At 35.5% G+C, this 23,867-nt stretch overlaps 1 protein-coding gene across 13 annotated transcripts in view; it reads left to right on the top strand.

The window, feature by feature from the left end:
- STAU2 (staufen double-stranded RNA binding protein 2) overlaps positions 1–23,867 on the top strand; it is a 327,264-nt gene that overhangs the window by 156,310 nt on the left and 147,087 nt on the right. For all 13 annotated transcript variants that reach the window (XM_032316746.1, XM_032316751.1, XM_032316745.1 and 10 more), the window contains one exon: positions 7,917–7,977. In XM_032316746.1, the coding sequence (XP_032172637.1) occupies positions 7,917–7,977 (61 nt within the window). The remainder of the gene's footprint in view (positions 1–7,916; positions 7,978–23,867) is intronic.

Here is a 23,867-nt window from a genome sequence, read left to right as displayed (position 1 = left end):
ATTTTCCTCTCTGAGCTGTATTTCCTGTAAAGTGACAGCTAGATCCAGCATCGTTGCCAAGCCTTTTTGGTAAGGGGCCTGATAATATTCTAGGCTTTGTGGGCTACTCCTGGCACAAAAGCAGTCATAGATGATAGGGAAATGAATGAGCGCGTCTGTGTTCCCAAAAAACTTCATTTTCAAAACAAGCAACAGCCAGATTTGGCCCATGGGTCACAGTTTGCCAGGCATGATCATAGTTTCTTCATCCATTCATCCATTGATGGACATGTGGATTGTTTCCAGGTCTTGGCAATTGTAAATAATGCTGTTACTAAATATGGTTCCAAAGTGCATCACCTCCTCCTCCTCTCAGCTCTGGGGCTTCTGAGCAGACACTTCCACAAAACAAAGAGATGTCTTTCTCGATTTTGTTTCTGGTTCTGGATGCTGTCATTCAGGCCTAAATGTGTGATCCCAGGGCAGCGACGCTGTCACTGTGAGCTTTTCATTTCTCACAAGGATATTGACTCCTGCTGTATCTTTCTCATAAAACGCCGGTGAGGAGATACTTGAACCAGTTGCAGGCTCGGTGAGCTCGGAGCGCGGCCGGAGGTCAGGCAGACGGGAGTTACTGGGCGCTGTTCTCTGAGGGCGCACTGAGGAGTGGGGCCCCGGGCTCTTGGCTCCTCCGGGCCGGAGACCAGGAGGCCGCCGTTCTGGAACTCTACGGAAAGCGCCAAGATTTGAACACAGAAGTGACATGATGTGCTTTGCGTTCTTCAAAAGACAGCTGTGTGAGTAACAGAGGAAGGGTATTTGAGCAGGATGAGAGGAGGCTGAGAGTCCAGCTAGGAGGCTAGCAGAACTGTTCAGGTAAAAGATGCTGAGGGTCTGAACTCAAGCAGTGGTGGTAGAGAAGCAAGGGGATAGATAGCTGAGGTATTTCTGAAGTGTGTGTGATAAGCTTTCTGTAGCTGATAATGTGCATGGGGGAGATGGGAAGGAAGAGGAAAGAAAACCTGTAAACAGGAAGAGAGAGTGGCTTTAAGAAGTAGGTAGCATGATTCCTCCAGCTGAAGTACTGTATGGTGACTTAACAGAACATTAAAAAAAAAAAAAAAAAGAAGTAGGTAGCAGCCATATGCTACAGAGAGATCAGGACAAGGACTGAATACACTGATCTGTCAATAAAATCTGTGATTAATGTGGCAAAAGCAGCTTAAAAACCTGCAAAAGCATGTTTTTAAAAAGTTTTTTTTCTTAATAAACAATTATATATATGGCTGAAAGAATTCAAATAGCATGAACAGGTAAACACTGAGGAAAAAGTTAATCTTATTTTACTCTGAGATCCTTGGTTTCTTAGTCTCTCTTTTGAATAGCATCTCCCCACAATGAGTTAATTGTACAGCATTTAGAATACTGTCTGAAATACAGTGAATATTATATAAGGATTTGATAAATAGAAATAAATATCTTTACAGAGATATTCTATGTGTATATACTAATATATCCCCACTTTATAAAAAATTTCAGATTTATTGTGATGCAGTTCAGTGAATTTTGACATAAGTGTCTTGTTATATGTGTACACATTTATTAACTGCCACCACAATTAAGATGTATAATACTTCTGTTACTGCAGAAAAGTTCCCGTTTGTAGTTAATCTCTTACCCTCTCCTTAGCTCCTGGCAAGCACTCACTTGATTTCTGTTTCTATAATTTTGCCTTTCCAGAACGTCATATAATTTGGCTCAAAAATTAGGAAGCCTTTTGTGTCTGGCTTCATAATGCTAAGATTCTTCTGTGCTGTTGCATTTATCATTAGTTTGTTCTTTTCTATTGTCTGTTACTGTTTTAGTCTGCGCCAACATTTGGGCTCTTTCTACTTTGAGGCTATTATAAACTATGTGGCTGTAAACATTCATGTATAAGTCTTTATATGTATATATTTCTCTAGTATATTCTTTATGTACATATTTATATAATTAGCGCATGTGTAACTTTGTTAAGAAGCTGTGAAGAGGTTTTCCAGAGAGGCTGTACCAATTTGTATTCCCACCAGGAGTGTTTAAGAGCTGCAGTTACTTCACATTCAGCTCTTGGTATTGTTGGTTTTAATAGTTTTGATTGTACTTGTAGGTGTATAATATTATCTCACTGGAATTTAATTTATATATCCCTAGTAACTGATAATGTTGAATATTTTATCATGTGTTTATTTACCGTTCATATCTCTCTTCCCTGAAATGCCTATTCAAAGTTTTGTCTTTTTAAAAATTGGATAGTTTGCTTTCTTATTGAGTAGTTGTAGAAGAGTTCTTTATATATTTTGGACACAAATTCTTTATCAGATCAAGAATTCCCCGGCCTTTTCCTTCCCTCCCTTCCTGTCCTCTCCTTCCCTCCTTTTCCGTGTAGGTGATCCAGTTGTTCTAGCATCATTTGTTTCAAAGATTAATGCTTTTCCATTGAAGTCTCTTAGCAATTATTGAAAATCAGTTGACCACATATCTGTTCCTTAATCCATATGTCTATCCTGAAGCTATTACAATTATGTATGGGTTTGAAATCAGATAAAGAACTCTTGTCTTTGTTCTGTTTTTTTATTTTTTAAATTATTTTGGCTAGTCTGGAGCCTTTGCATTTCCATAGAAATTTTAGAATCAGTCTTTACCAAGAAAAGAAAGAGACAACTGGGAAGTTTTCTTTAGGGTTGTGTTGAATATCAATTTCACGTAAATCAGTATCTTAATATGGAATCTTTCAGTCCATGAACAAGATCTAGCTCTCCATTTATTTAGGTTTTTATAGAAATATCTCACAGCGATGTTTTGTATGTTTTCATAGAAATACTTTACACAATTTTTTAAAAAGATTTTTATTTATTTATTTGATAGAGAGAGATCACAAGTACGCAGAGAGGCAGGCAGAGAGAGAGGGGGAAGCAGGCTCCCCGCTGAGCAGAGAGACCGATGTGGGGCTCGATCCCAGGACCCTGAGATCATGACCTGAGCTGAAGGCAGAGGCTTAAACCACTGAGCCACCCAGGCGCCCCCACAATTTTTATGTTTATCCCTAAGTGGTTCATGTTTTTGGATATATTATTAATGGTATATTTTTTAATGATGTTGGTTTTTAAACCAATGACTGTACCATTCAATTTCCAGTTCTTTTCTATTATATAGAAATAAAGTTGGTCTTTATATATTGACCTTGTACTCTGTGACCTAGCTAAACTGAGTAATAAGTTATATTAGTTGATTTTGTAGAGTGTTTGGGAATTTCTGCATTGATGACCATATCGTCTATGAAGAAAGACAGTTTTATTTCTTTCCTTCTAATCTGTATGCTTTTATCTACTTGCCTTGCTTTATTGCTGTGAAAAGAGCATTTGGTACAATGGTGAATAGAAGTAGTTGATTGTTGAATAGGAAAGCAGATATCCTTACCTTGTTCCCCATTGTAGAAGGAAAGTCATCCAGGCTTTCACCTTTATGAATACCATATGATTGTAGTTTTTTTTTTTTTAAAGATTTTATTTATTTATTTGACAGAAAGAGATCGCAGGTAGGCAGAGAGAGACAGGAGGAAGCAGGCTCCCTGCAGAGCAGAAAGCCAGATGCGGGGCTCCATCCCAGGACCCTGGGATCATGACCTGAGCCAAAGGCAGAGGCTTTAACCCACTGAGCCACCCAGGCGCCCCTGTAGTTTTTTTTTCTTTCCATAGATACTCTGTATCAGATTGATATTTCCTTATATTCCTGCTTTATTAAGAGATTGTTGTTTTTTTTTACTTGTCAGTACATTTTGAATTTTGAATTTTGCTAAATGCTTTCTCTGCATCTGTTGATATGTCATATGATTTTTCTGTTTAATCTGTTGTAATGGTGAATTTCACTGGCAGATTTTTAACTTTATCCTACAGATTTTGACAAGTTGAGTTTTTATTTTTATTCAGTTTAAGATATGTTTTAATTTTCTTTTTGGCTTCTTTCCAGTCTTGTATTCCTTCTGATTTTCTTTCTGCTTCTTTTATTGTTAGTGTCTCTAGTTATAATTTGGATTGATCCACTTCTTTCAGTTTTATCAGTCTTGTTCTGTGTACTTTAAACCTTTGTGGTTAACATATACATATATATATAATTAGCATTGTTGTATCTTTTTGATGACTTGGCCACTTTATTATTATATGATTTCTTTCCTTAGCCTTGATAATTCTTTCCCTGAATTCTGCTTTGTCTGATATTATTATAGCCATCCCAGTTTAAATTTGATTAATGTTTGCATGAGATATTTTTCTGCCATCGTCTTAGCCTATCTGTGTCTTTATACTTAAATTGCTTTTTTAAAGAAAACATAATTGGGTCTTGCTTTTTTTTTTTTTTTAAAGATTTTATTTATTTATTTATTTGTCAGAGTGAGCACAGGCAGACAGAGTGGCAGGCAGAGGCAGACGGAGAAGCAGGCTCCCACTGAGCAGGGAGCCCGATGTGGGATACGATCCCAGAATGCCAGGATCATGACCTGAGCCGAAGGCAGCAGCTTAACCAACTGAGCCACCCAGGCGTCCCGGGTCTTGCTTTTTTAAAATTTAATTTGACAGTCTGTCTTTTAGTTGAAGGTTTAGTTGAAGACCATTTACATTTATCATAGTTATTGATACAGCTGGATTTAAATGTATTGTCTTACTACTTGTTTCTATTTATTCCATTTATTCTTTGTTCACTTTCTTCTCTTTGACCTCTAATATGGTCATGCATTTTATTTTTCTATCTGTCTTTATGACCTATTGCGATTATACTTTGTATGTTTGAGAGACCTCCTATTGTGGTCATACATATTACTTCTTTATATAGTATAAACTCACAATTTATTGTTACTAATTATGCTTTATATAGTCTATTGTCATTTTATGTTGTTGAAATCAGAAAAAATGTCTTATATTTACCCTCATTTTTACCATTTTCAGTACTCCTCATTCATTCATGTAGATCCATATTTATGAATAATGTTCATTTGTTTAGATTTCTTTCTGGTATTATACTGCTTATAAAACTTACTCTAGAATTACTTGTATTAACAAATCTACTGGAAGTAATTTCTCTTGGTTTTTGTTTGATAAAGAAGTCTTTATTTCATTTTCATTTTTGTAAGTTATTTTTGTCTGGGTATAGGATTCTGGGTTTTTTTCTTTCAGTATAGTAGTCCCCCATATTTATGGTTTCACTCTCCATGGATTCAGTCATCTGCGGCCATCCACAGGTCTGAAAGCTCATCAGAAGATTAATAGTTGCCTACCTTTACATTAGAATGCCTTTGCCATTCACCTCACTTAATCTCATCCTGTAGGCATTTTATCATCTCAAATCATCACAAGAATAGTGAGTATAATACAGTAAGATATTTTGAGAGAACATGTTCATATAACTTCCTATAGTGTTATAATTGTTCTATTTTATTACTTATTATTGTTAATCTCTTACTGTGCCTATTTTATAAATTAAACATGTTGTAGGTCTGTATGTTCAGGAAAAAACATAGTATATATAGGGTTTTGTACTATCTGTGCTATCAGGCCCCTGCTGGGGAACTTGGAATGCATCCCCTGTGGATAAGGGGATCTACTGTACTGAAAAGATCTTGTTTCATTGTCTCTTGACTTGCATAGTTTTCATTGAAACATCTGCTGTAATTCTTACCGGCTCTTTCCTCTCCATGTTATCTTTTTCCCTTCGAAGGCTGTCAGAATTTTCCTTTTTCATTAGTTCTCAGCAGTTTGACTATAATATGTGTAAATATGATTTTTTTTTGCTTTATCCTTCTGCCCTCTTGCCTGTTCTTCCTCTCTTCTTCCTCCCTTTCTCCTCTTTTTCTTCTTCCTTCTTTCTTCCTCTTTTTGTATTTTTCCTGCTTAGTGGTTTCTGCATGTGGTATCTGTGGATTGTTATAATTTGGCTACTTCATCAAATTCTCAGCTGTTAATTTTTCAAATATTTATTATTCTTTGTTTTATCTCTTCTGTGGAGTTTCCAGTTACACATTTCTTAGACCATTGGTATTGTTTTGTAGCTCTAGTATCTTTTGTTCCTTTTAAATTTTTACCTTTTTTTTCCTGTGCCTCAGTTTGAATAATTTCTATTGATTTATCTGCAGTTTTAGTGAATATTTCTTCATATGTGTCCATGTGTTAATAACATCAGCATTAATTTTCATCTGTGACTGTCCCCCAAGATTTCCAATCGCTTTTGTTCTATAGTTTCTATTTCTCTTTTGAGTTTTCCCATATGTTTAACATGTTGTCTGTGATTACATTATGTACATTACATATATTAAATCTTCTAACCTGCTAATCTTAGGTATTGTAAAATTTATTTCCTATAATTCTGACCTCTGGGTCCTGTTTTGTTGAGTTCTTTGTCCTCTGACAATGGGTAATTCTTGCAATTTTGATTGTCTTAAAATTTTTGAAGAAGTAATGGACATTTTATATTGAAAAATTGTTGAGCCTGAGTTAAACAGTATTTATATTGAGAAATAGGCATGTCTTTTCTGTCAGACTAATTCTGGAGGGTGTGGAGGGTACTATCAATCCTGTCAGTAGTTGAGCTCATTTTGAGTTTTGTTGTTGTTCTCATCACTACTGACTTCAAATCCCTTCAGCAGTGGCGTGCTATTATCTGTGTTTTGTGTGGGGTGAGGTTTGGGAGGATTTTGCACTCAATGTTTCTGCTCTGCCCTCAGGTTTCAGCAGTCCCTCTTCACTGTCCCAAGGGGTGAGGTATATCTGCATGCTCTGTAGTCAGCTGTTGTGCTTATTACTTGATCATAAGAGTATGGTGGGTGTGGGGACACAGTTCTTGATTTTCTTGCCCAGACTCATTCTCAAGCAGACTGTGTGCCTGAGTCTCAGAGGTGGGTGCCCGAGAATCTGCATTCTTCTGATCTGGCTCCCCTTCCCTTCCCTAATGTGACTTAATACCTTGCTCCACTTTCCTCAAACTTCTAACCTCCCTCAGGCAGCTTTCTTCTCATTTTGATCTCATCTTCACAGAGAATGTGTATGTGGGGTCTCCTCAGGCTTTCCATTGACACCCACCAGCATTTATGAGCATTTACTCCTCTTCCGTCCTTTCACAGTGGTATACTATTTGCCAGGATTATATTTTGTGTTTATATCTAGAGTTTATTTTTCCATTTGAACTTTAACATCTGATAGTGTAAATATAAAAGCTGATTATAATAGGAAATATGACTTTGTTCCCCTGTAGTACTTTATATCAATAAGACCAGCTCCACACAAAGAGAACATAACCAGTTAAAGTCACTTATTAATTTGACTAAAATACTTACTACTTCAAAATACCTTGGCTTCTCTGAATATATTTTTATAACAGGCAGATCAAATGGCCTGACAAAAGTCAGGATATTATAAGTTTTACTTAAAGTTTGGGCTTAGTTTTCAATCTTCTGTATATGTCATTAGCAGTATTTCATGACCCTTCTTAGAGCTTTCAGAGAACAATTTCCATTGTTGATTAGACTTCAGAAACCATAAAACCCTTTGAGTTACTTTAGCACTTGTGATGATTATTATTTACTGTTTAAGAATTGTTTGCTTTTTAACCATCTAGATAGAGCCTATGTTGTATATACTACATGTATTGACTGTGAGACTTTCTTGATTACTTAAATTATAAATTTAGATGAACAGATAAAAGCAGAAGAAGATATAAGAATAGATTTGCACATAGGAAAGGAAGAATGTTACTGTTCATATTAATTACTTTTGTGTCCATCGTCCTGGGTTTAAAGAGGGAGAGAATAAATAATCACGCGAGAGACTTTTGCCTTTGCTTAATTGGCTAGTTAACTTTTTTCTTTTCGCATTAATCTGTTTCTCTGAATTTAAACAATTGGCTTAATCTTTCAGACAGGGGAAAACAAAGGATGGAGTGGTCCAAAGGCTGGGTTTCCTGAACCAACAAATAACAGTAAGTTTTCACTTTCATGTTGACTACACTTGGTGTTTGCCAGTGGTTCAGCGATTAGACTGGCACTGGATATTTATTGGATCTATTTGGGCTTGAGATGTTGTGGTAGAGACAAGGAAGTCATGGTATTTGATTTCCTGGAGCTGACGGAAGACACAAGCACTCATATTCTTAGCATGGTTTAGTCATTGCAAACTAAGTACCGTTTACTCTACATGGTGAGGATCTAATTTTTTAAAGCTGTTTTTATTGCATCATTGTTATAATATGAAAGAATCAAGAAAGTAAAACAATTATCTATAAACCCATTATACTCTAAAATCAATTGTTTGAAGATGAAATCAGAGAGGGAGACAAACTAGAATAGGAGACAAAGTACTGAGGATTGCTGGGGTGGGGGAGGATAGGGAGATGGGGTAAAAGGGTGATGGACATTAAGGAGGGCTTGGGATATAGTGAGCACTGGTTAGTATATAAGACTGAATGAATCACTGAACTCTACCTCTGAAACTAATAATGCACTATGTGTTAAGTAATTAAATTAAAAAAATAAAATCAACTGTATCCCATTTCAGTTCTTTTTATGTACACACATATTTTTATATAATTATCTTGTACTGTGTTGTTTTCATTTAACACAGTAATAAGCATTTTCACATTGTGCTGACTTGTTGGAATGTTTACTATTTTATTTAAGTCGCTAATTGAAATATGAGAAATGTGAAAAATTTTATTCCAAATATCGTGTTATCAGACACTTGAAAATCCCTTCAGTTTATTTCTTTTCTCAGAGGTACATGATCAAACTGTTATGCATTGGAAGCACAAGCATCTTTCTTTAACTTCCTCCCACCTCTCCCAAAAATCATCTGTTTTCCCTGACGTCACCATTTTACTATACATCAGTAAAACAAATACCCAGCCAGTGAAGACCCTCTGAAATGAAGTCTTCAGTGAAGCCAAATTTATCTCATGTCTAACTCTGTTTCTCTTCCTTGTAACCTGTAGAAACTGACTAAGCTTAAGTATGTAAATGATTGTAATGAAGAGTATTCTTTGATATTAACATCTTATCTCTTGATGTAAAATGAAATCAGTAACAAACTTTAATCAAAGCGTGCTTATGAGAATTGCATTCTTGGATCATCAAAACTAGCTTCTTGAAAAGAATATTTCAGTGAGGTAATGGTATTCATGAGTTACTTTCTGGGAATAATTTAAATAATAGGATTCTGAGCCTTTGGTCTATATATATATAAGAATGATGAATGTGATAGGTTTAGCGTATAGCCCAAAGGAAAAAAAAATAGAATCAGGGCAGGATTCTCAGAGAGTTTGTGCTTAATTCCTTTAATGTTTGAATATATCAGTTTATAATTACTTGGTAGGGGAATATAAAAAACATTAAATTGATTTTAATTTTTTGTAAAATACTTGGCACGGTACCTGTTTCCTAGAAACTACATAATGAATGTTGATTTTCTTCCATGGCTTTTCCCTCCCTTTTTAAATAAAAATTACATAATTCTATGTAGTCTTACCAAAAATTCCATTTTTACACTTTTTGATTTTTTTTTTAAAGATTTATTTATTTAGGCAGAGGGAGCAGGGTAGACGGGAAAGGGGAGAGAGAATTTCAAGCAGACTCCCTACTGAGCCTAGAGCCTGACATGGGGCTCCATCTCATAGGTTTGAGATCAGACCTGAGCTGAAACCAAAAGTTGGATTCTCAACTGACTATGCCACCTGGGTGCCCCCATTTCTTACACTTTTAGTCTGTCAGATGTTTTTTAATGCACCAGGTGAACAATGTGTATGTAGTTTATATTTTAGTAGTTACTTTTGGCATTAGATATTTTTTTAAAGAATATAAACTTTATGCTTTTGAATATAGAAGTCAGATAGTTTTAACATGAAATCACAGTATAGATAACCTACAAACTCTATCATTTTTTTAAAAAAGATTTTATTTATCTATTGGACAGACAGAGATCACAAGTAGGCAGAGAGGCAGGCAGAGAGAGAAGGAAGCACACTCCCTGCTGAGCAGAGAGCCCGATGCAGGGCTCCATACCACGTCCCTGGGATCATGACCCGAGCCGAAGGTAGAGGCTTTAACCCAGTGAGCCACCCAGACGCCCCCAAACTCTATCATTTAACAATGATATTTTGCCTCTTAGCTTTGATTTTTTTTTTTTTAACTTGCTAAAGGATTTTGGAACTTATTTGCGAGTTGGGGAAGAGATAATACAAAGAGGCCAGTGAGTTTCAGTGATCAGAAATTTGTAAGAATGCATGAAAGATTTGCTTTAGATATAATGTTAGAAGGGATAAAGCTATTCGGAGCCAGCTTGAAACTTAACTAAACTGTTAACACTTTAGAACTTCCTTCAGTTTCCAGTCGTTCAAGTTGAGAACTTGAAAGAAAGATATGATCCCTCAGCTCTTCCAGACTGTGAGAGGTGACAAAGCCAAAGCCTGGGTTCTTCCGTCTGAACACTGAGCGGTCTCTGCCTCAGGTTATCACAGAGGATGCCGGCAGCCCTGCTCTGAAATGTAACTGTTTTACTCCCTGATGGCTGGTTCTCTCTAGCAGCTCTCCAGTGTCCTCTGGAGCCAACTCCTAGCTACTTAAATAAAACATTAGCAAAACATTTGTTTCTTAGCAATTGATCATTCAAGTGATGAATCCATTAGCTGAAAATTAAATTTGTGTATTATGGTAACATTAATGTTAAATTCTTTTTACTTAATTCCTTAAGTTTGAAATTCTGCCCTAACTAGTTTCTGTCTGATGAAGAATACCTGTGTTTAGAGTTTGGGGTTTTTTTTTTTTTTTTTTTTTTGGTTTCTAAAAAATTTTTTTTTTTTTTAATTTTTTCAATGTGTTTAGAGTTTTGCAGGCAAAGATGAGAGTAGGCATCTTTTGGGATGGCGCATGTGGGGGAAGATAAGAATTCAAAGTTGTCCCTGCTGGCTGCCTCGCTGGCATATTTTCTGACCTTGAACAGCTTGTTTCATGTCTTCTGATTCAATGAGCTCTGTTAAGAGTTACGCATACCAGTTTATAATGCTGAGTATCTTTAATAATCTAACATTTGTAAAATGATTAACCGTTCTTGAATAACATCTGCAAAGGTAACATACTACTTTGTAAAAAGTAGAATGTTATCATAAAGTGACTCTCTGTATTATTTTCTTTATTAAACTCTATATTACTTTATAAATTATAGTTAGCTAACCATTGTTTGGATAAATATTGTGAAATTAACTTGGAACCATAGTGTACAAAAATTAAATGCAAAGAATGCAGAATTGGAAAGGAGAAAGAAAATTTTAACCTGGCATAGCTAGCACCTAACTCTAAGTAGACAAAAAAAGTTAATGTACATGTGCATTTAATTTTTGAAGTGGAAGATATTTTTTTAAAGATTACAGTTATAAGAAACTGCTAACAATTACAACTAAAAAAATGGTTTAAATGGTTTTGCAAGTGATTGTGATTGCATAGCCTGACTCCTGGCTTGATTGCCTGCAGATTTAAAATATGGACCTAATTTTTGAATGCTTCTCAGGCTTTCTTCATTCTGCTGAATTGCAGCAAAAGGTAGACTGACTGTTCTGTGTGTTTTTACTCTTTAAATCACTGTCATAGTCATGTTGAAGTGCGAGAACACATAACTGTGATATGAGGTTTATGTTAAATTTAGCATGGGGCAATTTTATGCTTGGCATACACATAAAAAGCTAGATTTTTACAGATGAATGACTAACAAGTTTTTTAAAAGATCAGGCATTTTAAGGATCTACTGACGGCTCATGGAAAACTTTGTAAAATATTTAGATACCGTTCAGTTGATAATATCTTTTATTTTGTATTCACATTCCATGTTTTTTATTAATAGAGGGTTTTACTGAAAAACAGGTTCATTGTTTCTTAAAGGTGAACTCTAGCTTAATTCAAAATTGGACTAAGCTCAAAGGTATTCACTGGTATGTGCTGAATCCACCCACTAAAAGATTATTTGAAGGCATTTTTCACATAAATATTTTTCCGTTAACCTTTTAAAAAGTTTTATTTAGCCTCTGTGAAATATGCTGGCTCTTCTAGGTTCATTAGAGATGACCCAGGACAAATACTTTTGGGATGGGATAGAATTCTTACTGACCTTTTCAGTATCATAGTTGACTTGCCAAAATTTTTGTCACTTTTCTGTCATATTCTTATATTGTTAAACTTAAACAGGCTGAAGCCAGGAAGCCAAACTATCCCAGTGACATGACTTAAGATAGATTGTAGGCTTGCTTCCCACATGCTGTGTACATATTAGAACCTCTGCTTTTTCGTACGGGTGTGTGTGAGGGTTGTACTTTAAATTTTAAGAAAACAGACTAATAGATTCTTTAAGTGTTTTGGGAGTGTCCCCGAACAATTTACTTTTGTGCCTCGCGTAACAAAACCACTTTGTAATGAGACAATTAAGTTAGTTGGATTTAAATATTAAACAAAGTGATCATGTTAATTATTTATTTAGACATAAATCCTACATTGGAAATCTAAGCGTGTAGCTGACTTAGCTATCTACTTCTAAAAGACTGTTAGGTTGTTTGCGCCCTGGCTAGTTTTCTGAACGAAGTCCTATCCCGTGAATATAGGCGGGTTGAACTGGCAGCCAGCAGCAAGACCGACACATCCTCATTGCCTGTGCTCTTGTACCTGGTGAGACTGCAGGGGGAAATGCTGGGCCTCTCCTGAGCAAGGGAAGACAGATTCAAATGTTCCAGAAAGACTGTCTCCCTCTTGTCCATGGGTGGCTATGTTGGGCTTGGCTAAGTGATGAGAAGCCTTTTTATTACTTGGGCTGGGATTCTTTTGTCTTGCCCATTGACTCTAGGGAGAAGAGAGGCAGCATTAAGCTTGCTTCTGTTACAGTCATACAAGTTGAGTTTGTAGTTAAAGGCACATTCATTTATGGAAAAGAATCCGAAACTAGAATGAAAGTCTTTAATTAGATTAACATAGTATATTTTTCTGAAATATTCTTAGGAAAGATTGAATTTAAATTTTCATGAATTTAAAAACTGATTTGACTCAATTTTTAGACAAAAAGTGTCAGATACATGGTTTTTAAGAAAGGCTGCCATATGAACAGTTTAAAGATGCTTTTATTGATTGCACTATGAGTTTTTTTTAAGTGTAAAAGCAAAGGATGAAAGCTTGAAGAAAAAAAGAGATGGATATAAGTACATAAAAACTGAAAATGAATTCATGAAGCAGTGTAAGAAAAAAGGCAAATGATAAATAGTGTAAATTGCAGCATATATAGCAACAGAATAAATAAACACAAAGGACACAAATAGGCTAATAAAAATAAATTTTAAATATATATATATTTTTTAAGATTTTATTTATTTATTTTTTAGAGAGAGAGAGAGAAAGAGAGAAAGAGCACAAGCAGGGGGAGCAGCAGGCAGAGGAAGAAGCAGGCTCCCTCTGAGTGAGGAGCCTGATGTGGGACTCTCCCAGGACATGGGGATCATGACCTGAGCTGGCAGCAGCTGCTTAACTGACTGAACCATCACCCAGGCAACCCCCCAAAAAAGTTTATTTATTTATTTATTTATTTATTTAAAAAAAAAGATTTTTATTTATTTATTTGACAGAGATCATTAGTAGGCAGAGAGGCATATAGAGAGAGAGGGGGGTAAGCAGGCTCCCCGCTGCGCAGAGAGCCCGATGCAGGGCTCTATCCTAGGACCCTGGGATCATGACCTGAGCTGAAGGCAGAGACTTTAACCCACTGAGCCACCCAGATGCCCCAAAAAAGTATATTTAAAATACTCAGAGGGCTGGGGCGCCTGGGTGGCTCAGATGATTGGGTATCTGCCTTCAGCTCAGGTCATGATCTCCAGGTCCTGGGAATAAGCCCCATGTTGGGACTCCCAGCTCAGCAGGGAGTCTACTTCTTCTCTGTCTGCCTTGCCCCCTGCTTTGCTCTCTCTCTCTCAAGTGAATAAGTGAAATCTTTAAAAATAACAACAACAAAAAGCAATAACAACAACAACAACAACAAAACCCCAAACCACTCATGGGGTGCTTAGGTGGCTCAGTTGGTTAAGTATTTGACTTCAGCTCAGGTCATGATTTTGGGATCCTGGGATCAAGCCCTATGTCAGGCTCTGTGTATAGCGGGCACTCTGCTTGAGGATTCTCTCTCTCCCTCTCTGCCTCCCACCCAAATAATGAATCTTTAAAAACAAGACAAAAGGAGTCACAAACGTTGGCCTGAATTGTTCAATGAGTTGAATTTAAACATGGAGTATGTATTAAAGAGCTAGGGCAGTAGTTACCTATATAATGAAATCCACTTCAGGAAACTATTATGGCTTTTATTTCTAATTTTAATATTTATTTATTTATTTATAAAGAGAGAGAAAGAGAGAGAGAGTGGTGGGGAGGGGCAAGGGCAGGGAGAGAGAATCTCAAGCAAACTGTCACAGGCATGGAGCCCAACATCGGGCTTGATCTTATGACTCTGATGACCTGAGCTGAAATTGAGTCGGACACTTAACTGATTCAATCCAAGTACCTCTCTGACTTTTTTTTAAAGAAGAGAAAACGTATAGTTTTCTAAAGTACTGAATGAAATTTTAATTTTAGATATTTGTTCTGGAAATCTGAAATATATGCTCTTCTTGGAGCTCTATGGGGATCAAAAGGTGTCTAAAGCTATCATTTTTATAACTGGAAGAGAGCTTATAACGCCACATAGGTGAAAGTTTCCCAGAGATTGAAAGTTGAAGTACTAATATACCCACTTAACTGATTTTTTCTGTTTTTTCTACAATAAGCAGAAGGAGGAAATCAGGTTAATGCTTATAATTACTTATTTATCAGCTTATCTAGAAAGGTGGAGTTTTATAAATCCAGTGTGTTGTATTACAGTTTGCCAAGAAATGTTAAACTTGTGTGTTATTATCTTTAAAGAAAAAACACAACTTAACACATAAAGCATTTAACACATTTAAGTTATGAAGCTGATAATATAATAAACATTTGTGAACCCACCACTCAATTTAAGAATAAGAATATTACAGATATCCTTACCTCCACATTTTCCTCTTTCTTATCCCTTGGCCTCCCATGCCTCTCCACGACAGAGGTGACCAGTTCATCTGCATTTTATATGTAGTCCCTTTACCCTGTATTCCATAGTTTCACCAAATAAGTATGAGTCCTTAACAGTATTTGTTTAGTTTGCTTTTTTTTTTAAACTTTAGAAAGATGGTATTCTTTCTAAGCTTTATTCTCCCACTTATTGTAATTTAAGATTAATTTGTTACATTATTGTGTTTCATCCATTATGTGATTATTGATCCAAATTTGAGTTATTTTCAGGATTTTATTATTATTAACAGTAAAACTATGAACATTTTTAAATCTTTCTCCTGGTGCACATGTCTAAGAGTTTGGGGGATCACATCTGCCAGTGGAATTTATATATTATAGGGCATATGTACATTCAGATTTATAAAAACACCAGTTGTTTTGTAATGGGAGATCCTGAGTGCCCCTCAAAGTATCTACTTCTCCACACTTTAGAAATAGACATTTAAAAAATCTTTTACCTTTGATTTCATTTTCTTTTTTTTTTTTTTAAAGATTTTTATTTATTTACTTGGCAGAGACAGATCACAAGCAGGCAGAGAGAGAGGAGGAAGCAGGCTCCCTGCTGAGTAGAGAGCCCGATGTGGGGCTCGATCCCAGGACCCTGAGATCATGACCTGAGCCAAAGGCAGCGGCTTAACCCACTGAGCCACCCAGGCGCCCCTGATTTCATTTTCGATGATGAATTTAGTTGAAGTTTAGTTCCAATTCAATTATATCATTAATCTTATTTTCCTTTTTAGTTTTTTTACAATGGGTAAAAATAAATAATGCAAAAAAAGTAAAAAGTTTTCCCCACTTTTGTTCTCATTCACACAATTTTTACCCTGTCTCCCAAGCAAGTTAACTTATGTTTGGTTTCTTTTGTACTGTTCCAGAACCTTCCTATACATATACAAGCAAATTCAAGTATGTATTATATCCCCCAGCATTCCAGACACACTGTTGTACAATTTTCTCTTTTCATTAACAATATGTCCTGAAGAGCCTTTCATATTGATATGCATAGGACTTTTTTTATTATTTAACTAGTTCCTAACTGATGGGCATTTAGATGGTTTATGTTATTTTTCTATTATAAATTATCCTGTTGTATAAAACCTCATACATATATCATTTTACGTGTGTGTTAGTGTATTTGTTAGGTAAATTCCTAAAAGTGGAATTACTGAGTCAAAGAATATGAAAACGTATAAATTTTGATAGATGTAGCCAGGCTATACTCAGTAGAGATTTAACAATTTACATTCCTACCAGCATTATATGAGATTTCCTGTTTCCCCCCAGCTTTAGAAACACAATGTGCTGTCAAACTCCTGGATCTGTGCCAATCTGATAGTTAAAATATGGTATTCAGTATAGTTTTATTTTGCATTTCTCCTATTGTGAATGAAATTAATGAGATTAATTATAATTTGTATGTTTATGAGCCATTTCAATACTTTTTATGTTAGTGGTGTCATAACTAGTGCTCATTTTAAAGTTAGATGTTGGTCTTCTATTCTTTCTAATTTGATTACACAGTGTGTGTGTATGTGCCTTTATAATAGGACTTGCCAATATTTTTCAAGTTCTCTTTGTTTATGGTGAAATCTCCTTTTAAAGTTTGGTGTTCTTTTTAGTATATTTGCATGGTCTTTCTTTTATAGTCCATATAGCACTTGTAATCTTAACATAGTTAATAATGCCTTCCCCACTGTGAAATTATAAATAAATTCTCTTACATTATCTTCTGGAACTTTTATAATAAGTTTCTTTTTTTTGTCTTTAAATCTGTGGTCCATCTGGGATTTATACTGCAAGTATGGCTTCGATTTTAATCCCCATGGCATTGATATTTTACCGTTATCATATACTAAGATTCTGTATTTGGTTCTGTTCGGACTTTCTGTTCTCTTCATTTTACTGTCCATGCACCGATTTTAATCATTATATCATTATTGTGTTTTAACATGAATCAATTTAAAACTCCATTTATTTAAAGCAAATATGAACAGAGAAGTGCTTGATCCATGATCTTTCAGCACATACTACATGGAGTACATGTAATTGGAAAGATAAAAATCCCCTTGACATGAGAAGTAAAAGGAGTAAGAGTAGTCAAAACATTGACTAAAGGGGCGCCTGGATGGCTCAGTGGGTTAAGCCTCTGCCTTTGGCTCAGGTCATGATCCCAGGGTCCTGGGATCGAGACCCACATCGGGCTCTCTGCTCGGCAGGGAGCCTGCTTCCCTTCCTTTCTCTCTGCCTGCCTCTCTGCCTGCTTGTGATCTCTCTCTGTCAAATAAATAAATAAAATCTTTAAAAAAAAAAAAACATTGACTAAAAACACTGAAGGAAGGAAGAGGCAACTGTATGCTTGAGGGCTATTGGGTTTAAGATTCAGGAAGGCAGTGGTGATGGTCTCCCTAAAACTTCTGCATACAACAGATGTGGCATTTATTCTTTCATTTATTCAGAAAGTGTCTCTTGACTGCATGGTACTCTTTTTGGTATTATTGGTGATTGCAATAACATTTTTTAAAGTTGAAACTGCTTCTTGGAAAGCTAATCAATCTAAAAGATAAACATGGTTAACCACCCCTCCCCAAGGGAAAAGGAGGGAAGACTTAAAAAAATAAGTGCAATCTAGGGAAGAAAACCCAATTGTTTTGATTTAAAAAGTAAATCATGAGAGCACAGTACCTGACATTGTAATTTCATTTGAACAAATGAAAAGAATATGGTGGTTTTACTTTCCCCCCACTTATTGGTTGTCTTAGTTACCATTTAGACCTGTGCTTCTCAGCTTGGTGTTGCTCTCCGTCAGTATAAAAATAGGTGTCATTATTGGTATTTCAATAACCTAATAGAAATATTGCATTCTTTCTTAGTAGATTTATTGCTTTGAATTAGAAATGTATCTCTGAATTTCTATCTCAAGTTGTTCTGAATCTCAGATTGGCATTCTTTGGTAGAAAAAACCAGAAGATGATTTATTATCCTAAATATTACCCTAAATAAATACAATCTGTCTTAAAGGCAGATCCTTGAGCTATGGTATGCGTAGAAGAAAAAGAATACAAGCAGTCTGAAGTGTGAAAAGTTTGGAGAATGTCCAACATCTCATTTTACAAACTGGATAATTGAGGCTCGGGTGATATATTAATTTGCTTGAGGGATATAGTAAGTTAGGTAGAGGTAGTGAAGACTTAAACTTCTATCTTCTGATTCTAAGGTCCACCTTTGCCACTATACAACATGTTTATTTCCATATATATCACTTGCTAATAAAGAAAAACTGAATAAAGCTTTTTCTAAGAACTTCCACTAAAATTAAGTATGCATTTTCTTGAAAGAATGTTTTGTATATCACGTACCAGAATCTTTTTTAAAGAACATTTAGGATGTTTCATAACATGGAAGATGTCCAAACTATTGTTTCAGATACCAGTTTGATATTTGGGTGGATCATGTAAAAACACTAAAATGGCTGAGAAAGCATGTGAAATGTTTATTTTAACAATGAAACAGCCATCTGCATTACATGATTTTTCTTAAGACTTAAAAAACTTCAGTAATAGTCCATTTTAAAAAACACTCAACAGGCTTTTTGGGTGATGTTATTCAAGTGTATTGTTTTATTCCAAGCTTTCTGGTTTGTGTTAAGATGATTCATAGGCTTTTAGAGCTGAAAGAGATTTTCAAGTTCCTTTAGTCTAATTCATTTTACAGATCAAGAAAGCAAGGTAAAGAGGCTATCTGCTGCTGCAATTCAAACTCAGATAGGGAGGCTTCAGTCTAGTACATTTACCACCATGCTATTGTCTTGTCTTTGTTACACTTTGTGCTAATACAAAATGTCAGACTATTTTTAAATTTTCTTTTTTTTTTTTTTAAAGATTTTTTAAAAGCAGATTTAGATTTTACAACAAAATTGCGAGGAGGGTACAGAGAGTTCCTCTATATCATCTATCCCCACACATGCACAGCCTTCCCCATTTTCCCTGTCACTCACCAGAATGGTTCATTTGTCACGAAGGATGAACCTCCATCAATACATCATAGTCACTCAAAGCCCATAGTTTGCCATAGGCTTCACTCATGGTGTTGTACATTTTACAGGTTTGGACAGATGTCTAATGGTATATATCCATCGTTAAAATATCATACAGAATATTTTCACTGCCCTAAAAGTCCTCTGTGCTTTGCCTGTTCATCTCTTCCTCTCTCCCCCAAGCTACCAATCTTTTAGTCTATAGTTTTTCCTTTTCCAGAGTATCATGCAGTCAGAGTCATAGATACATATTCTTTTAAGATTGGCTTCTTTTGGGCACCTGGGTGACTCAGTTGGTTAAGCAGCTGCCTTTGGCTTAGGTCATGATCCTGGAGTCCTGGGATTGAGTCCTGCATCAGGCTCCCAGCTCCATGGGGAGTCTGCTTCTCCATCTGACCTTTTCCCCTCTCATGCTCTCTCTCACTCTCTCTCTCAAATAAATAAGTAAAATCTTTAAAAAAAAAAAAAAAAGATTGGCTTCTTTCACATAGCAATAAGCATTTAAGATTCTTCCACATCTTTTCATGACTAGGTAGGTCATTTCCTTTTAGTGCTGAATAGTATTCCATTGTCTGGATGTATCACAATTTATCCAGTCACCTACTGAGGGACATCTTGGTTGCTTCCACATTTTTCCAATTAATGGTAAAGCTGCTGTGAACATTTGTATGCAGGTTTTCGTGTAGACATAATTTTTAACTCCCTTGAATACCAAGAAGCACAATTGCTGGATTGTGTGGTAGGAGTACTGTCTTCTGGAGTGGCTGTACCATTTTGCATTCCCACCAGCAATGAGTGGGAACTCCTGTAACTCCATGTCCACATCAGCATTTAGCAGTGGTATCAGTATTCTGGATTTTGGCCATTCTACTAGGTAGGTAGTGGCATTTCATTTTTTATTTTTATTTATATTTCCTATGATATGGAGCATCTTTTTATATGGTTATTTGCCATGTGAATATATTCTGTTTTTTTTTTTCCCCCCAATCTGTGTATCTTCTTTGGTGAGGTGTCTCTTAAGGTCTTTGGCCTATTTTTAATTGGGTTGTTTGTTAATTGGGTTATTGTTGAGTTTTTAGAGTTCTTTGTATATTTTGGGTAAAAGTCCTTCATCAGATGTGTATTTTGCAAATACTTTTTCCCAGTCTGTGACTTGCCTTTTAATTTTTTTACTGTTGTCTTTGTTTTTGGTGGGGGGGCAGAAGTTTTTAATTTTAATGAAGTCTAGCTTATCAATTGTTTTTTCATAGATCTTGTTTTAGTGAGTAACGACAAAGGCATTACCATACTCAAGGTCATCTTGATTTTCTCCTTTATTATCTTCTGGAAGTTTATTAATTTTTCATTTTACATTTGGGTCTACTGATTTTGTGAAAGATGTAAAGTCTGTATCTAGATTAATTTTTGTGTGTATGGATATCCAGTTCTAACACCATCTGTCAGTTGAAGAGACTGTCTTTGCTCCACTGTACTGCCTTTGTTCCTTTGTCAAAAATGAATTGGCTATACTTATGGGGGTTTATTTCTGGGCTCTCTCTTTTGTTTCTTTAATCTGTTTGTTCTTTCACTGATACCACATTGTCTTGATTACTGTAGCTCTCTAGTGAGTCTTGAAATTGAGTAACATCAGTCCTCCAACTTTGTTCTTCAGCTTCAATATTGTATTGGCTATTTTGGGGGCTTTTGCCTCTCCATATAAACTTTAGAATCAGTTTGTCAGTATTCATTAATAACTTGTTGGGATTTTGATTGTGGTAACATTGAATTTATTGGTCAAGTTGGAAAGAACTGACATACTGACAATATTGAGTTCTATCCATGAACATGGACTATCTCTCCATTTATTTAGTTCTCTTTGATTTTTTTTTTCTTCAGGGTTTTATAGCTTTCTTCATAGAGAGGTTGTACATGTTTTGTTAGATTTATACCTAAGAATGTTATTTTTTGGGTGCTAATATATGTGGTATTTTTTTTATTCAGTTAGCAACTATATAGTATGTTATAGTTTTTGATGTATTATGTTTTTAATTTCAAATTCCACTTGTTTATTATTAGTATATGGGACATTTACTAATTTTTTCTCATTTAAATTCAATTACTTAACATACAGTGTATCATTAGTTTCAGATATACAGTTAATTTATTCAGCAATTGCATATAATACCCAGCACTCATCACATCATGTGCCCTCCCTAATACCTGTCACCCAGTTACCCCATTCCCCCACCCACCTCCTATTTATTATTTTTAAATTAAATTTTATGTATTTTTTAATTGTGGCTAAAAGCATGTTATCCATGAGATCTGCCCTTTCAACAGATTTTTAATGAACTTTTTAGTATTGTTAACTGTAAGCACAATGTTGTACAGCAAATCTCTAGAACTTTTTCACTGTGCATGACTGAAGTTTTGTACTCATTGAACAGCAACTCCCTATTTTTCCTTCTTCCCAGTCCTTGGCAGTGACCATTCTACTTTCTGTTCTCTGTGAGTGTGACTACTTTAGATACCTTATATATGTGGGATCATGTAATATTTGTCTTTCTGTGTCTGGCTTATGTCACTTAGTATAATGTTCTCAAGGTTCATGCATGTTATTACATATGACAGGATTTCCTTCTTTCTATGGCTAAATAATATTCTGCTGTATGTATACATCATTCTTCTTTATCCATTCATTCACCGATAGAGATTAGATTATTTCTACTTTTTGCTGTTGTGAATAAAGCGGCAGTGAACATGAGAATGCAAATTCTCTTTCAGATCTTGTTTTCGGTTCTTTTGGATAAATACCCAGATGTGGGGTTGCTGTTTCATGTGGTAGTTCTTTTTATAATTTTTTGAGTTATCTCCATACTTTTTTCCATTATGGGTGCCCTATTTTACATTCCCATTAATTGCGTACAAGGGTTCAGATTTCTTCACATCCTCATTAATATTTCTTTTTTTTTCTTTTAAGTAATGGCCATCCTACTAGGGGTGAGGTGATGCCTCATTAACATTTTAATTTGCATTTCTTTGATCATTGGAGATGTCAGGCATCTTTTAATATACCTGTTGGCCATTCGTATGTCTTCTTTGGAGAAATATCTGTTCAGATCCTTCCCCTGCTTTTTTTTTTTTTTTTTTTTTTATATTTTATTTATTTATTTGACAGAGAGAGATTACAACTAGGCAGAGAGGCAGGCAGAGAGAGAGAGGAGGAAGCAGGCTCCCCGCTGAGCAGAGAGCCCGATGCGGGACTCGATCCCAGGACCCTGAGATCATGACCTGAGCCGAAGGCAGTGGCTTAACCCACTGAGCCACCCAGGCGCCCCTCCCCTGCATATTTTTAAACCAGATTATTAGTCTTTTTGTTGTTGAGTTGTAGGAGTTCTTTATATATTTTGAGCATTTACCCCCTTATAAGATACATGGTTTGCAAATATTTTCTCCCATCCCATAAGTTGCCTTTTCACTCTGTTGATGGTTTCCTTCTCTGTACAGAAGATTTTCAGTTTGAAATAGTCCCACTTGGGTCTATTTTTGCATTTTTTGCCTGTGCTTTGGTATCATATTTAAGAAATCATTGCCTGGATTTTATGTTTAAATCTTTAATCCACTTTGAGTTGATTTTGTGTGTGTGTGTATGGTGTAAAGTAAGGGTCCAGTATCATTCCTTTGGTTCTGGATATCCAGTTTGCCCAACACCATTTGTTGAATGTGCTGTGTTTTCCTCATTGTGTATTCTTGACACCATTGTGAAAGATTACTTGACCAAATATATGGGAATTTATTTCTGGACTTTCTGTTCTGTTCTTTTGGTCTATATATCCATTTTTATGCCAGTCCCCAGAGTTTTGATTACTTTAGCTTTGTAATGTTTCAGAATCAGGAAGTGTGATGTCCTTAGCTTGATTTTTCTTTCTCAAGATTGATTTGCCTATCTTACAGTTCCATAAGAATTTTAAGGTTTTTTCCTGTAAAAAGAGCCAGTGGTATTTAGATAAGGATTGTATCAAATCTATAGAGGGTTTTGGCAGTATGGGCATTTTAATAATATTAAATTTAATAATTCACAATTATGAATAATCTAAATATTGTATTTTTTCTGCTATTGTAAGTGGATTGTTTTCCTAATATCCTTTTCAGATAGCTTGTTTATGTATAGAAATCCAAACTGATTTTTGTGTGTTGACTTCATGTCCTGCTGTTTTGCTGTGTTTATGTATAAGTTCTAACAGTTTGTGGAATCTCTCATGTTTTATGCAGGTAAGATCATATAATCTGTGACCAGATGTAATTTTACTTCTTTATTTACAGTTTGAATGCTTTCTATTTCTTTTTCTTGCCTAATTGCTCTGGTTAGAACTTCTAATATTTATTGAATAGATGTATCAAAATGGGGATCCTTGTCTTGATCTTATTCTTAGGTGAAAAGCTGGACTATTTTTGTGAGATTTTTTTCTTTTGCAGTATGAAGCCTCTGATGTCACCTCTCTCAGGGGAAGGAGTCTTTAGCATGTATGTGGTCAAATGGGATGACAGTAGATTTTAGATTTTACTCTCTATCTGATCTCTGTTAAGTTTTCTGCCTTTGTTGATTTAACACTCAGCTGCTGGATTCCACTAATTGCTGGCAGATAGCCCTGTTGTTTTCTTGGGATGTAAATTGCTGCAAGTCTGATCCAATTACATTTAGATCCA

This window comes from Mustela erminea, chromosome 16 (assembly GCF_009829155.1).
Source record: "Mustela erminea isolate mMusErm1 chromosome 16, mMusErm1.Pri, whole genome shotgun sequence".
NCBI classification, from domain to species: domain Eukaryota; kingdom Metazoa; phylum Chordata; class Mammalia; order Carnivora; family Mustelidae; genus Mustela; species Mustela erminea.
Note: the sequence above shows the minus strand (reverse complement) of the source record. Positions and strands in the feature narration are given on the sequence as shown.